The sequence below is a fragment of the Panthera pardus genome, unplaced genomic scaffold (genome assembly GCF_024362965.1).
Source record: "Panthera pardus isolate Hobbes unplaced genomic scaffold, ASM2436296v1 HiC_scaffold_13, whole genome shotgun sequence".
NCBI classification, from domain to species: domain Eukaryota; kingdom Metazoa; phylum Chordata; class Mammalia; order Carnivora; family Felidae; genus Panthera; species Panthera pardus.
Window position 1 is genome coordinate 202789388 of NW_026526688.1, and position 14898 is coordinate 202804285.

General features: G+C 44.6%; 1 protein-coding gene and 1 long non-coding RNA gene across 2 annotated transcripts in view; both read right to left on the reverse strand.

Moving 5' to 3' along the window:
- Positions 1–14886, reverse strand: part of GRK4 (G protein-coupled receptor kinase 4) — a gene marked incomplete at its 3' end in the record, with an annotated part of 96012 nt that extends 81126 nt beyond the window's left edge. The window contains exon 1 of the mRNA XM_019453855.2: positions 14216–14886. Coding sequence (XP_019309400.2) covers positions 14216–14267 — 52 coding nt within the window. The remainder of the gene's footprint in view (positions 1–14215) is intronic.
- Positions 576–13512, reverse strand: LOC128776687 (uncharacterized). The gene is made up of 2 exons (XR_008421881.1): positions 13197–13512; positions 576–1175 (listed from the first exon to the last, which is right to left on the reverse strand). It is a non-coding gene; the product is annotated as an uncharacterized LOC128776687 (long non-coding RNA).
- Positions 14887–14898: the final 12 nt, after the last annotated feature.

The window sequence follows — 14898 nt, forward strand, 5'->3', positions numbered from 1 at the left end:
TTCAGCTCTGGTCATGATCCTAGGTTTGTGGGAGCAAGCCCTGCGCTAAGCGTGGAGGCTGCTTAGGATTTTCTCTCTCCCTCTTTGCTCCTCCCCAGCTTGCGCAGTCTGTCTCTCAAAATAAACGTTAAAAATTTTTTTTCTTATTTGACAGCAAGATAACAAGCAAGCAGGGGGAGGGGCAGAGAGAGAGAGAGAGAGAGAGAGAGAGAGAATCTTAAACAGGCTCCACGCCCAGTGTAAGGCCCAACATGAGACTCCATCACACAACCATGGATCATGACCTGAGCAGAAATCAAGAGTCAGATCCCCAGCAAACTGAGCCACCCATGTGCCCTAAAAGGATTCTTTGTTATTGTTTTGGTTTTTCTTACCACTAACATTTCTTTTGATTTTTAGAATTACCATCTCTCTGCTTATGTTGTGCATCCGTTTTTGCATGGTGTCTACTTTTTCCATTAAAGCACTTAGAATATTCAGTTTTAAAAAATTCCTGGTCTGATAATTCCAACACATCTGCTTTTACTCTGCTTGGTCTGGGAGGTCATGACAAGAGTTCAAAGGAGAGGGATGACATCTTGACTTAAATTTTAATAGGATCACTCTGGCTTGTATGTTAAGAACAGACTATAAGGTCAGAAAGCCAAAAGCTGAAACCAAGTAGCAGTCAACTGCAGTCTCCCAGGTGAGAGAGGTTGATGGTTTGAGCCATGCTGAAAGCAGTGGAGGCAATGAGAGGTCAGATTCTTTATATTTTGAAGGGAGATCTAAAAATATTTGTCCAAGGGCTGGATGTGGGGAATTGAAAGTAAGGAGTTAAAAGTCAACTACAAGATTATTGGCCTGGGTATTAACTGAAATACAGAAGGAAAAAATTGGTGTACGTGGGTGTTAAGAGTTTAGTTTTGAATGTGTGTGTGTGTGTGTGCGCGCGCGCGCACGCATGCACCTATGAGGTTTTCCAAGTCAAGTGGGCAATATCAAGTGGGCAAGTGGAGAATGAGCTGCAGTGCAGTGGACAAGTCCAGTCTGCGGATTTCAATTTGAGAGATCACAAGAGAGTGAGTGTGGATAACGAAGGTGAGATTCCACAGCCTGAGCCTTCAGAATACTTCCATGTGAAGAGGTCCAGAGAATGAGGGGCGACCACTCAAGCAGTCTGAGAAGGACAAGCACTGAAACAGCAGAAAAACACAGAGGCTGGTCTAAAAGGACATATTGACTCAGGAAACCCCCATGATGGGCTATGTCAAGGGCAGCCCACAGGCATAGTAAAATGAGGACTGAGAACTGACCCTGGTGATCTGGACAAGGGTGGTTTTAGGGAAGTGGTGGAGGGGAGAGCTCAGAACCCAGCACATAATTCACTGACAATTTCCTGTTTTTTTTTAATTTTTTTTTTTTCAACGTTTTTTATTTATTTTTGGGACAGAGAGAGACAGAGCATGAACGGGGGAGGGGCAGAGAGAGAGGGAGACACAGAATCGGAAACAGGCTCCAGGCTCCGAGCCATCAGCCCAGAGCCCGACGCGGGGCTCGAACTCACGGACCGCGAGATCGTGACCTGGCTGAAGTCGGACGCTTAACCGACTGCGCCACCCAGGCGCCCCGACAATTTCCTGTTTAAAGAGTAAATGACACACACACAATAGTGCTCACACCATGCACATCCAAACACAGGGCATCATCCACATTTCACTAAATGTAGCAGTGCACACAGACAGACCCTGTGCCACCTGGGTAAGCTATGGCCACAAAAGACCCCCTTCTCCCTAGACAACGCTCCCTGGCTTGGTCTGAAGAAGAATATCACCAGGTGAAAGACAGAAGAATGGGGTCTCCACAGGTGTCTCTGTCACTTTGGACTGCTATAACAGAATACCATAGTCTGGGGGCCTGAACAGCAAACACTTACTTCTCAGAGTTCTCTTACTTCTCAGAGATCAAGGTGCCAGCAGATTCACTGACTGGTGAGGGCCCTCTTGCTGCTTCGTAGATGGCTATCTTCTCATTATGTTCTCACATGGCCTTTCCCTGCTGCGTGCACTCGAAGAGAGATCTCACGTCTCTCCCTCTTTCTATAAGGACACTAATTCCATCATGAGGCCCCCACCCTTATGACCTAATGCAACTACAATTATCTTCCAAAGGCCCTACCTCCAAATGCCATCACACTGGGGATTAGAGCTTCAATTATTAAATTGTGAGAGGACAGAAACTTTCACTTCATAGCGGCAGGCTTGGGGCACACATGCCGGTGAACCTGAGCAGCACCTCCCGTGCACGCTCTCTCAAAATAAATAAACTTAAAAAAAAAAATCTCAAACAAATAAAAAAATGTCACACTTAAGATGTTAACTAATGGAACCATTGTGATTATCATTTCTCTCCCTTCCTGCGGTTATGTTACTGTAATACTCAAGTTGACCAATGCATAATGTGAAATGAAGAGCCTTGAATGTTCTTCATACACAACCTCAACTACCTATCATTCCTATAAGGTAAGCAAGTCATGGAAAATAATTTTACACACAGAAAAATGAAGTATCGACAGACCTAGTGTCTTCAAATGCTGGAGTGGCCCCCCCTGGGAAACGACAGACCTTGGAGACTGGACGACCTTTCTGCCCCTCCCCCCACAAGATCACAGTTCATCTCTAATGTTTTAAACTCAAGCTTAACGAAGAAAAGATTCCTTTGAACTAATTTAATTTTGAAATGCTTCTGCATTTATGGTAAAATATAAACAAAGCACAGGGCTATTTGCTGCTTTTTTGGTTTCAAATCATTTCCACTTACGTTCAAAGATGAATATAAATGATCAGTATTGCGGTTTTCCCCAATCTTTCTTGCTTGTGTTCAACTGCATTACTATAGCCAGTAGTGGCCATACTTTTGGAAAGCTTTATATTATACATGTATCTCACAGGTACATATCTTCTCAGGTAATAAAGGCATTTGAAAAGCACATGATTATAAGACCTAAAGCCAGGGTGCTTGGATTTGATCTGACCCCACTGTTCACTTGCTGTGTGATCTGGGCCCAGCTGTTAGCTTCTCTGGACTGTTTGTTATTTTTTAATCTGCAAACAGAATTACTAAAACTATCTTCTTAAAGAGTCATCAGAATGAAATGAATTATTATATAAAAACAGAGGTTCGTACATTTCAAATAGTCAAATATTAGCTATTATGATTATATAAGACTATCAAGCCAAAGGAAAAATGGTAGCAAAATACATACCAAAAAAAGTCCCATAAGATGTAAAATAGGGACTAAAACTTAAGTACTAAAAGAATGAGATTATTAGACTGGATAAACCAGCAAAATCCAGCGGGATGTTGTTTACAAGAGACATCTGAAGCATTCAAAAAATACCAAAAAGCAGAGAAAAACAGCACAAATTAGTGGGGGCAAAAGAAAAAAAAGCAGGTATAATAACAGACATGCCAGATGAAAATACAATTTAAGGCAAATGCACTGGTAGGGATAGAGATGCACCTTACATAGTAATAAAAAAAAATAATAACCAACAAGAAGATACCAAAATCATTAAGTAGTAAATACTTAACAGTGTCTTGAAATAAAAATCAACCAAATTAGGGAAATCAAATTTGACAAATCCACAGCCTTAATGGGAGATTTTATCAAACCTTTATCATAAACTGATTAATCAAGCAGACAAAAAGCAATAAAAATAGAGGCTATTTATATAATAATATTACAAATTTGACCTAATAGATAATTGTACAGGGTCTTACCCAGCAAATAAAAAACACATATTCCTCCTCGGGACAGGTAAAACAGTTATAAAAATTGACCACGTACAGACCACAAGGTATATTTCAACAAATATCAAAACATTATTATCCTTAACAACATATCTTCTGATCATATATAATTAAATTACCACCAATAAAAAAGATCATTTAAAAAGGTGCCACAAGTTTAGAATTTCTTAAAAATCACATTCAAATAATCAAGGTCTAACAAAGAAATCGCAATGAAAATCTAAACATAACTGAAATGAAAAACCTACATTAAAAAAATCTTGCAGGCTCCTGTTAACGCAATACTTAAAACTTAAGAGTTTTACACTTACTATAAAAGAAGGAAGTTTAAAAAGTAATAGGTTAAGCATTCAACTTGAGAAGCTAGAGGCAAATCAAAATAAAGAATACAATATAAGCAAAAATTAATAACCTGGAAGGCAAACATAATACAGCAAAGCACACGAAACCAAAAGCTGGTTCATTGAAAAGTTTAATAAAAAAAAAATCTTTTACAAGTCTAATAAAAATAAAAGACACACACAAGTAATATTCTAAATTAAAAATATCACAGTTGCAATTGTAAAAATAGCAAGAAAATGTTACCAATAACATTTGTGCCAAATAAATTTGAGAACTTAGGTGAAAATAATTTTCTCAAGGGAACCCTCTTGCGCTGTTGGTGGGAATGCAAACTGGTGCAGCCACTCTGGAGAACAGTATGGAGACTCCTCAAAAAACTAAAAATAGAAATACACTATGATCTAGCAATTGCACTACTAGGTATTTACCCAAAGGATACAAAAATACAGATTTGAAGGGGTACATGCAGCTCAATATTTATAGCGGCATTATCAACAATGGCCAAACTATGAAAAGACCCCAAATGTCTACCAGCTGATGAATGGATAAAGAAGAGGTGGTAAAAATATATACAATGGAATATTACTCAGCAATTGAAAAGAATGAAATCTTGCCATTTGCAACATGGATAGAGCTGGAATGCACTATGCTAAGCAAGACGAGACAAATAGAGAAAGACAAATACCCTATGATTTCACTCATGTGTGGAATTTAAGAAACAAATCAGATGAACACATGGCAAGGGGCAAAAGAGAGAAGAGAGGGAAACAAACCACAAGAGGCTTTTAAGGATACAGAACAAACTGGAGGTTGATGGTGGGATGGGGTGGGGGATGGGCTTAGATGGGTGACGGGTACTAAGGAGGGCACTTGTGATGAGCACTGGGTGTTGTAAGTGATCAATCACTGAATTTTACTCCTGAAACCAATATTGTACCGTGTAACTAAATTTTAAAAAATTTTCTTAGAAAACATAAATTGCCAGATCTACCTTGAAAAGAAATGGTCCTGAATATCACAACAAGTATTAAAGAAACTAAATTGATAATAAAAAGAACCATCCCTATCCCTGCTTCCTAGGCAAGAAGGTCAGGATGGGGGATGAGGGAGACACCAACCTCAGGCAGTTTCATAAAGGTTTACCAAACATTTAAGGAGCAGAGAGGTCCTAACTTATAAAAAAAATTCTTCCTTATAAAAAAAAAAAACACAACACTTTTTAACAGACACAATTTTCACAATAATATGCACCAATCTTAACACTATGGCTCTACAACCTCATAATTACCAGCAGGATCAATACACATTTTCATCATCTCATAAAGTTCCCTCTTGCCTCTTCGGTGACAATCCCTCCCTTCTTCAAAGCAATCAGCATCCCAATTTGTATTATTGTGGATTAATTTCACTTCATACTACTGGAACCATTAAGGATTGTTCTCTCTCCTGATTCTTCTTCCTTAACATGATGCTCCTGAGACTGGTCTGTGCTCTTGCATATACTGGCAGCTCTTTCTTTTTTTACCACCACATTGCGTTACGCGTATCAGTATGTCTCTATCCATCCTCTTATTCATGAACATTTGGGTTGTTTCCAGTTTGAGATTGTTATGAACAAAGCCGCTGCAAACATTCTTGTACTAGACTTTCTGTGGACACATGCCCATTTTACTGGGTATATCTTGAAAGAGAATCACTGGGTCACTGGGTAGGTGTGTGTTTAACTTTATTAGAAACTGCCAGTTTCCCGAAACGGTTCTCCTGTTTCACGCTCCACCAAGCAGCACGGGAGAGTTGTAGCTGCAGCTACTCCAGGTCTTTGCTAACGCCTGATTATTGCTGAGGTGTGCAGGTGGCGTCCAGAAGCTGGAAAAGGCAAGAAAATGGATTCCCCCACAGAACCTCCAAAATGAATCTCTAATAGCGCTCCACCTGTATTAAGGATTAACTCGCTTCAAGCTCTTGTGCTCCTTGTGTGCTGACCTAACTCCCTTAGTCTATAGCAGAACTAACCTCTTTCCTTGAGATTTGCGGACCACTGGCCTGGAGGAGTGAAGGACCAAACTTTTCCAGAAGGTAAGGCTGACCACCTTCAAAAACAGCTGCCACTGATGCCAGTGAGTCTGTTCAAGGTCATGCCAACAGACCACTGACTAACTGCGTGAGCACCTGCTTCTCTTGCATGTAGCCCCCCTCCCTTTTCCTGTGCCTTCCCCTCGAAAACCTTCCAACTTGGCCTGGACAGGGAAGATCGTCTTTGAGACGTCTGTCCACCTGTCTTCCCAGCTGGCCGGCTTCCTGACTGATGCAACCTTTCCCATCGGCACTGGTCTCTCGAGTGTTGATCTTTGAGAAAGCAGACAAACCTGAGCTCAGAACTGGTTCTCTGTCTGGTAACAGATTCCCCCTAGAAGCTCCAGAAAGCAACACAGCCCTTCTGCCATCTTGATGCTAGCTTAGTGAGACCCATTTCAGACTTCTGATCTCCAGAACTGTAACACAACAAATCTGTGTTGTTTGAAGCCGTTTAGTTTTTTGCGGTAACTTGTTACAGCAGCAATAGGAAAACTAATAGAGCAGGTGGGAGAATGGGAGATTTGTGCCATGTGTACTTAGCATCCCGATTATATAAAAAAACTGCTATAAGTCAGTAAGATATTCTGCCCTCATTTGTGCAGAAGATATGAAGAAGCAATTCATGAAGAGGAAAGCTAAATCACCCTCAATATGAAAAGATGTTTAATTGGGAAAATGCAAATTAAAACAGCATTATAGACTGATTTGTATCCCATCTCCTCCCCCTCACACTCACATGTTGAATCCCTAACCCCCAGTGTAAACCGTACTTAGAGATGGGGTCTTCAGGAAGGGTCAGCCAGTTAGGGCTCTAATCTGACAGGTGTATTCACAAGAGGAGTCACCAGAAAACCGCTGTCTCTCAGTGTGAACCCAGAGGAAAGTCCACGTGAAGACACAGGGGGAAAGCAGCTTTGTACAAGCCAGGAAGAGTCCTCACCGGAAACCAACAATGCTGGTAAGTTGACTTTGGATTCCTAGCCTCCATAACTATAAAAAAACAAACAAAAAACACAAAGAACAAAAACATTTCTGTTGTTTAAGCTGCCCAGTCTGCGTTATTTTGTTACGGCAGCCCAAGCTGCCCAAACAGTAAGATAATATTCCATGTCCTTCAGGAGCAAAAGTTTTACAGTCTGATAGGTCTCTGATTTTTTTATTATAGGTTGTTTGGAAACCTTTTTCTTCTACTTTTTTTTTTTTTTAAGTTTATTTATTTTGAGAGAGAAAGAGGCAGAGAGAGAGAGGGTGAGAGAGAATCCCAAGCAGGCTCCGCATCATCAGTGCAGAGCGCGATGCTGGGCTGGAACTCATGGAACTGTGAGATCATGACCCGAGCCAAAACCAAGAGTCAGACACTTAACCGACTGAGCCACCCAGGCACCCTGGAAAACTTTAAATTAGTGGAACAGAATCAGCTCAAAGAGAATTCTGTCCCTAGCTCTACAAGGGGACACTAGCAGGCTGTCCTTTCAAGAGGAAACACGCTGTGTTTAACCCAATGGAGAACTTGAAGGAAAGACCACAAGCATTGAAGGCAAATGTAATAAAAACAGGGAGCAGAGAGGGGGCTCCAAGTCCCCTCCTTTCAGACTCAGAGTGACCTCAGTAAGGCCCTGCCCCATCGCCAAACATCTACCATCACTTTCGGATCTGGTATAGGCTCCCTCTCAGTGAACAATGCTGTTGGCTCTTTAGTTCTCGTTGCTTAAACACAGACAACGTCTCCGGACTTCTCGTTAGATGAGAATACCGCGCCCCCCCTCCCCTGCCACATCCCAACTTCCGTCAACTGTGCTTTCATGCTGTCCAACCAGACAAGGAGCGACACTCCCACATCTAGAAAGCTAATTTCATGCCAGAAGCTAAATACAAAACATCAACTCATTTCCATTGAAGCAATAAACTGAGGAAGTCTTTCAACAGACAGCATTACATGATTGGTTAGAACATGAGTTTGGGGCCAGACAGACCTGGGTTGAAACCTAACACTCCCATTTACTAGTGACGTGACCTCGATCAAGTCACTTCACTTGTCCTTCCCCCATCTGTCAAAGGGGATAAACACCTGCCCCTGGGGGGGGGGGAGGGGGATGCTACCAGTTCAGCAGCCTTGTCAACCTCGCAAATGTGCTAGCATCGTCTTCCAAACAACTCACAAGAAGAGATCTAGGTTTACCATGCAAACACTCAGGCACAATGTCTCTGCCAGGAAGTGAGACAAATCAGCACAGGAGTAAGGGGGCAGGAAAGGTAGTACTACCATGTGTTCTTTGAACTAGAAACTCTTTCAATTTGGTAAAAACAGAGAGTTTACCCTCTAAAAGGAAAATGTACGGGCATGGCCTTTTGCTAACATCCTAACTAGTTGTGGCTAACCCTGCTGCTGTCTCCGCTAGTGATGAGCATGTAAATATTGAGAGAACTACAGATTGCGTTATAGGTATAATTAAATATTTTAATACTGATTTGCTAAAAACAAGAATATTAAATTCAAAATGAAATAAGAACTACTCACCACTTCGAAGTATGGAGCCAACTGACATTCCAAAAATTGAATACAATCTCAATTTCTGTTCCAGAAATCCAGACTAGTTCCAGATCACTAGTCTAAAAAAACAGCTTGGTTTGAAGCCTTAATTTCTGGTTATCACCAGTATTGAAAGAATTCCTGAGATGTGCTCTTTTGTCACCAGTCATCAGTTGGCATTTGTGGAGGTGGGAGCTAGCACAGTGCTAGATGCTGGTGACACAGAAAGGGACACCCAAGCTGTCCTGAATCAGCCCAGTGCAGTAACAGCTCATCCTGGGCGTGGCAGTGGCACAAAAGATGGAATGATCAAGTCTCTTGCAGGAGTGTTGACGTTTCCAGAAAAGACACCCAAGCCGGAACATGAAGGAAGAACAAGACTTCACCGGGTAGGAAGGCATCGAGTAGTCACATACACTTAGCAGCAAATAGACAAGGAGAGAAGAGCAGGTCACTGAGGTCAGGTAGGACCCTGTGGGCCATGATGCACTAAGGGGTTTATACTTGACCCAGAATGGAGGTCTAAGGCCAAATTCTAAACAGAAGATTAAGAGAACAAATCTGTGTTTTAGAAAGAGTGTTCTAGCAGCACTGGGGATGAAAAAGGAGGAAAAAAGTCTGGAAATTCTTGCCCTCAGTCAATTGAAGAAGTATAGAAGACCATCAGGGTGGGGGCTGGGGGGTGGGGGTGGTGTCTAAGTGAAAATAGAGACAAAGAGACAGACATGAGAAATAACAAAGGTCAAGGATAAATGAGATTCAAGCACCTCCAGCATGGAAGAATTTAGGAAGAGGAAAGCTATGCTTTTGGGAAATCTAAGAATGAGAACAGACTACAGACAAAGAGCCAGGTTCAAGGTCAGTTAACACAATTGCACGTTAAAGTACCAGTTCTTCATTATGACACTGGACAGAACAACAAAATCTACAACCACAACTACTACTATTTACTGAGCACTTTCTGAGCGCCAAGCACTGTGCCACATTATCACAAGCAATCCTCTAACCTTGTGAAGTAGAATTATTATCTGTCTGGTTTTATGGGTTAGGAGAATGAAGGGTAGGACTAGCTGAAATAATGCCCTTAAAGAATTTAGCATGCTGCCTGGACAGAGCAAACCCTCACTAATGTTAGCTATCATTATCAACCACTAGTCTCTAAGCAAGCTGGGAACACACTTTATTCCCTCCAAGTCCAACCAATCCTTTTGTTTTCAACATGAATTTCACCCCCTCTTTCTTGAATTTAGCAAAATAACAAATCACCCCCTTAATCTCCAATTGTTTACCAAGTACCAATTATATGGCCAGCCAGCACTGAAAGGGATAAAAAATGAAGGTAAGAGCTATGCCCTGCCCATACAAAGATTGCAAATTAGCTGGGAAAAGAATCATTGACTATGCTGTTGTGAACCCCGAGTTCCAAATTTCCGAAGGGCAGAGAACGCCCCTGAGCTGGAAGAACAGAGCAAGCTACAAAGAGGAAGGCAAACTGGATTCTGAAGGGTGGAAAGAATTGAGCAAGAAAAAAGCAAGGAGGGCCGACTGCACACATTGGAATGGTAAGCATTCAAGAACACGTCCAAATGAATACAAAAGTTATTTTTTACAACAAAAATGCATTAAGTAGCTCTTGGGTATGGGATCAAATTAAGTGCAATGAAGGAAACACAAATATTGGCCACTATACCTCTGGAATCAAAGGGTTTATAAGCTATTTCCAGACATTCCTTGCAACCAAAATCCTGGGGAGCCTCAACAAGGGCATAAATGAGAACAGGGATGGGGTGCCCAACTTCGGCTCAGGTCACGATCTCACAGTTCATGGGTTTGAGCCCCGCATCGGGCTCTGTACTGACAGCTCAGAGCCTGGAGCCTGCTTCAGATTCTGTGTCTCCCTCTCTCTCTGCCACTCCCCCACTCGTGCTCGGTCCCTCAAAAATGAATAAACGCTAAAAAACATTTTAAAAAATGATAACAGCGATATTAACTATGCGTCAGATGCTAAAAAAACAACTGGTAAATAACACTATCATCTGCAATCAGAATGGAATTGCTATGAAAAGGCCAAAATCCATATTAAACATACATATATTTTATTCTTCCCTCTCTATTTACGCTGTCAGTTTCTCTAAGAGAAAACGGGGCGAATGTCTCTTTATAAGTATGATGTAAACAATTTAAGGTTATCATTTAGAGCTATGAAAGGTAACAGATGTATTACATAGGAAAAAAAAAATCCTAAAAGTTGGGGGCGGGGGGGAAGCAGTGATTTTGTGTTTTATTTTATTAACAGTATGATCATTTTCTACCTTTTTTTTTTAATGTTTATTTTTTTGAGAGAGAGACAGAGTGTGAGTGGGGGAGGCAAAGAGAGAGGGAGACACAGAATCCGAAGCAGGCTCCAGGCTCTGAGCTGTCAGCGCAGAGCCTGATGCAGGGCTCAAACCCACAGGCTGTGAGATCATGACCTGAGCCGAAGTCGGTTGCCCAATCGACTGAGCCACCCAGGCACCCCCATTTTCTGCCTCCTTAAAGTGTGCTGGCACAGTGACAAACCACTTTGTCGATGTAGCTTTATCTCCCAACATTCCTGAAAAGGAGGAACGGTTTTAACAAATCCTCTTTGTTTGTTTTTTTGTTTTTTTTTCTTTTAAACAAATCTGTTGGAGACCAGAAAAAGACACTGAATTTATTTGAAACAAATCGAGAAAACGGCCTCACTCATACTATTAAGCCAACAGTGTAATTCCCAAGGCCAACATATAACTGCTCTGCTATGTACACTCCTTTCAAACGTTAACTTTCTAATGCGTGCGCCAGAAACACATGAGGAACCAGCCATGAACACACATGTCCAAGAAGACCCTTGCTAGGAGACAGTCTAGGAGCTTCTAAAGCAAATAAGCTGCTTTGACTTGGAAGAACAGCCCTCAGTTATAACCAACACTCAGCATATAGTCCTGTATTTCTGATATTTCATATTCAACTTCTCTGAGCATCAACCACACTGACAGAATGACTCTTTCTGAACACAGGAGTAAGCACTATCTGCTGACAGGGGCAGACCTTGTAAGAATCACAACATGACGGCTTAATACTTTAAGGAACAAAATTTAAAACTCTTTTGAAAGTATGCAGGCTTTATGGCAGGAAATACTGGTTTCAAGTATTGAGCACTTACAAAGCCCTTATATTCACCTCATCACCTAACCTCTACAGCACCGTAAAAAATCTGCTCGATAGAACAGTCCATTTTTGTACATTATACTCAAAGAGGACGGTACAATGGAAAGAAAACAGGTTTAGTATGGGTTTCCACAGATCCAGATTTCCACGGATCATGGTTCACCTTTTTTTTTTTTTTTTTTTTTAACGTTTATTTTTGAGAGAGACCGAGCATGAGCCGGGGGAGGGGCAGAGAGAGAATGGGAGACACAGAATCCGAAGCAGGCTCCAGGCTGCAAGCTATAAGCACGGAGCCTGATGTAGGGCTCGAACTCACAAACCGTGAAACCGTGACCTGAGCCGAAGTTGGACACTCAACAGACTGAGCCGCTGGGGTGCCCAGGATCATGGTTCACTTCTATGACCAATCTGGAGTTCAAAGTGAGAAACACGAAACACAATCAAATGCTCCACTGAAACGTACTGCTCTCAGGGACTTCCCGCTGCCTTAACAGAAAAATAAGACCCACTTTCTTCCCACCCATCTTCACTCTTCTATTCAAAATAATGCAAGTTAGGGGCACCTGGGTGACTCAGTTGGTTAAGCGTCTGGCTTCAGCTCAGGTCACGGTCTCATGGTTTGTGAGTTTGAGCCCCTTGTCCAGCTCTGTACTGGCAGCTCAGAGCCTGGAGCCTGCTTCAGATTCTGGGTCTCCTTCTCTCTCTGCCCCTCCCCCAGTTGTGCTCTGTCTCTCAAAAATAAATAAACGTAAAAAAAATTTTTTTTTTTAAGAATGCAAGTTAGCACACAAAAATATTTGAGAAAATGAATTTCCTGTTTTCAACTCTTAATATGAGAAACACTTTACAAAACAAAAAATTCACTACTTCTTAATTCTGGATCCTTCTATGTAAACCTAACTTAGGTAGCTAATTCTCTGCACCTGTCACTCTTACTTCAAGAACTCCTGTTGACTGTTTCTGAGTTGTCTCCACTGAGTTGAGAAATCAGGCACTTTCTGATGAAGCTCTTTCCTCTTAAAAACACACTTAGGACACAAATGGGAAGGGGAGAGCATTAAAAAGGAAACAAAACCCAAAGATCTGAAATAGCTGTATTCCACATTAAATTCTCTCACAGAACGTTATTCACTATTTCAATCACAAGATGAGTTTATTGATGTTTCCCAGCAAGCATCCCAAGTGACCAGGAGGACCACTCCACGGACACGGGCGCCCAGGATGGGACTCCAGCCCTGGGAGACTGTGCATAGCACTCCTTCCATACGGTCTTCACTCCGGAGTCGTGGCCAACGCGGTACCTCCGGCGGCCATTTCCCGCCATCGCGCACAAACACCAGGCACCTGCTCCGTCACCCACTGGGTAGGAGCAAAGGGGCTGAAGAACCGCAGGTGGGTAGCTGTGCCGCCAGCTCTCCACTCTCTTGGGAGGCAACAGAAGGATGGTCGGGGCCAGGGCCACCTCTGAGCCAAAGGGCTGGGTCAACTGTGCCTTTTTGTGGACATGAGGCTGGATTCGTACCAAACTGTTGAATCTGCCACCACGTCCCGCCTGGTAAAACCCACTCCACACACCACGAAGCCTCAAAACCAAGTCAGAGCAAACCTCAAAACCAAAAATCTATGCTAAAATAACAGTCCAGGGGCGCCTGGCTGGCTCAGTCGGCTGAGCGTGCGACTTCGGCTCAGGTCACGATCTTGCAGTTCGTGAGTTCGAGCCCCGCGTCGGGCTCCGTGCTGACAGCTCGGAGCCTGGAGGCTGATGCGGATTCTGTGTCTCCCCCTCTCTCTCTGCCCCTCCCCCACCCTCACTTTGTCTCACTCTGTCTCTCAAAAATAAATAAATGTAAAATAACAGCCCAAAAAGACTAATGGAAGGTCCTCGCTTAGGGTCGTTAACAGGATCGTCTTCTTCGTCCTTTAAAGACCGCAAAGGCACGGCTGTTTCTTGCCGGCTTCACTCGGTGGTCTGGCTTCCTCCTCCCAGGACAGGACCCCGCCAGCCTGTGCTGACGCACTGGAGGCTGCAGGACAGAGCAGGTTCACACCGACAAGAGTGGGGCGCAGGCCAGCGTTACTTGGGCCCACAGGTGCTGAGAGGGGTGCAGGGCGGCGCGCAGAGCAGCCTAAGGCACCCAAGCTGACCCCTCGCTGTCTGGCCGCTGCGAATAGTGAGACGGAGCGGACGGTGGCTCGGGGCTTTGCGGGGATCGGGGTTCCCGGTCAGGGTCGGGGCTCCTCGGAGGATCTGAGTTTGCGGGGCGTCGGGCGCCCCTGTGCACCCACCTTGGCGCGCTTTCAGCAGCAGCGTGTTGGCCAAGAGGTTCTCGAGCTCCATGGCCCCTGGCCGCCGCCGCCGCCGCGGCCGCTGCCGTTGCCTCCGCCGCCTCCGCCGCTGCCGGGCTCGGCGTGTGCGAGGGGGAAGGGGAGACGGAGAGGGCTCTGGCGCCTCCGGGCATCGCTCGCAGGACGCCACCCGCTCGGGAGGGTCCACAGCGGGCCCGGGGGAGCTGCCCCGCCGCCGCCGCCGCCGCCGCCGCTCCAGCTGTCGCGGCTCCGGCTGCTGCCCCTCCAGCCGCCGCCGCCGCCACCAACCGCTTTGCTGCCTCCGAGACCGCCCGCGACGCCGCAGCTGCTTCGGAAGCTGCTGGCGCCGGCCCGGGGAGCCCTTGCCCTCGCGGCCCGGGCTTCCAGAGGGCGAGATGCTGGGGCGAGGGGAGCTGGCAGCCCGCCTACCGCCGGAATCTGCGCTCACCTTCCCCGCGCCGGGGCCCGGGCTCTCGGCCCCATCGCCCTAGTCTGGCAAGGGCAACGCTCTCCTCAGGGCCCGGCTCCCCAGCCGCCCAGAGTCTCCGCCGAGCCCCACCCCAGGGAGGGGCTCAGTGGCCGGGGCTCCCCGCCCCCCGGCGGCGAGGGCTACGGCCGCCGCCGCCGCTACCCACTCTCACAGCGGCCGATTCCCAGAAGAA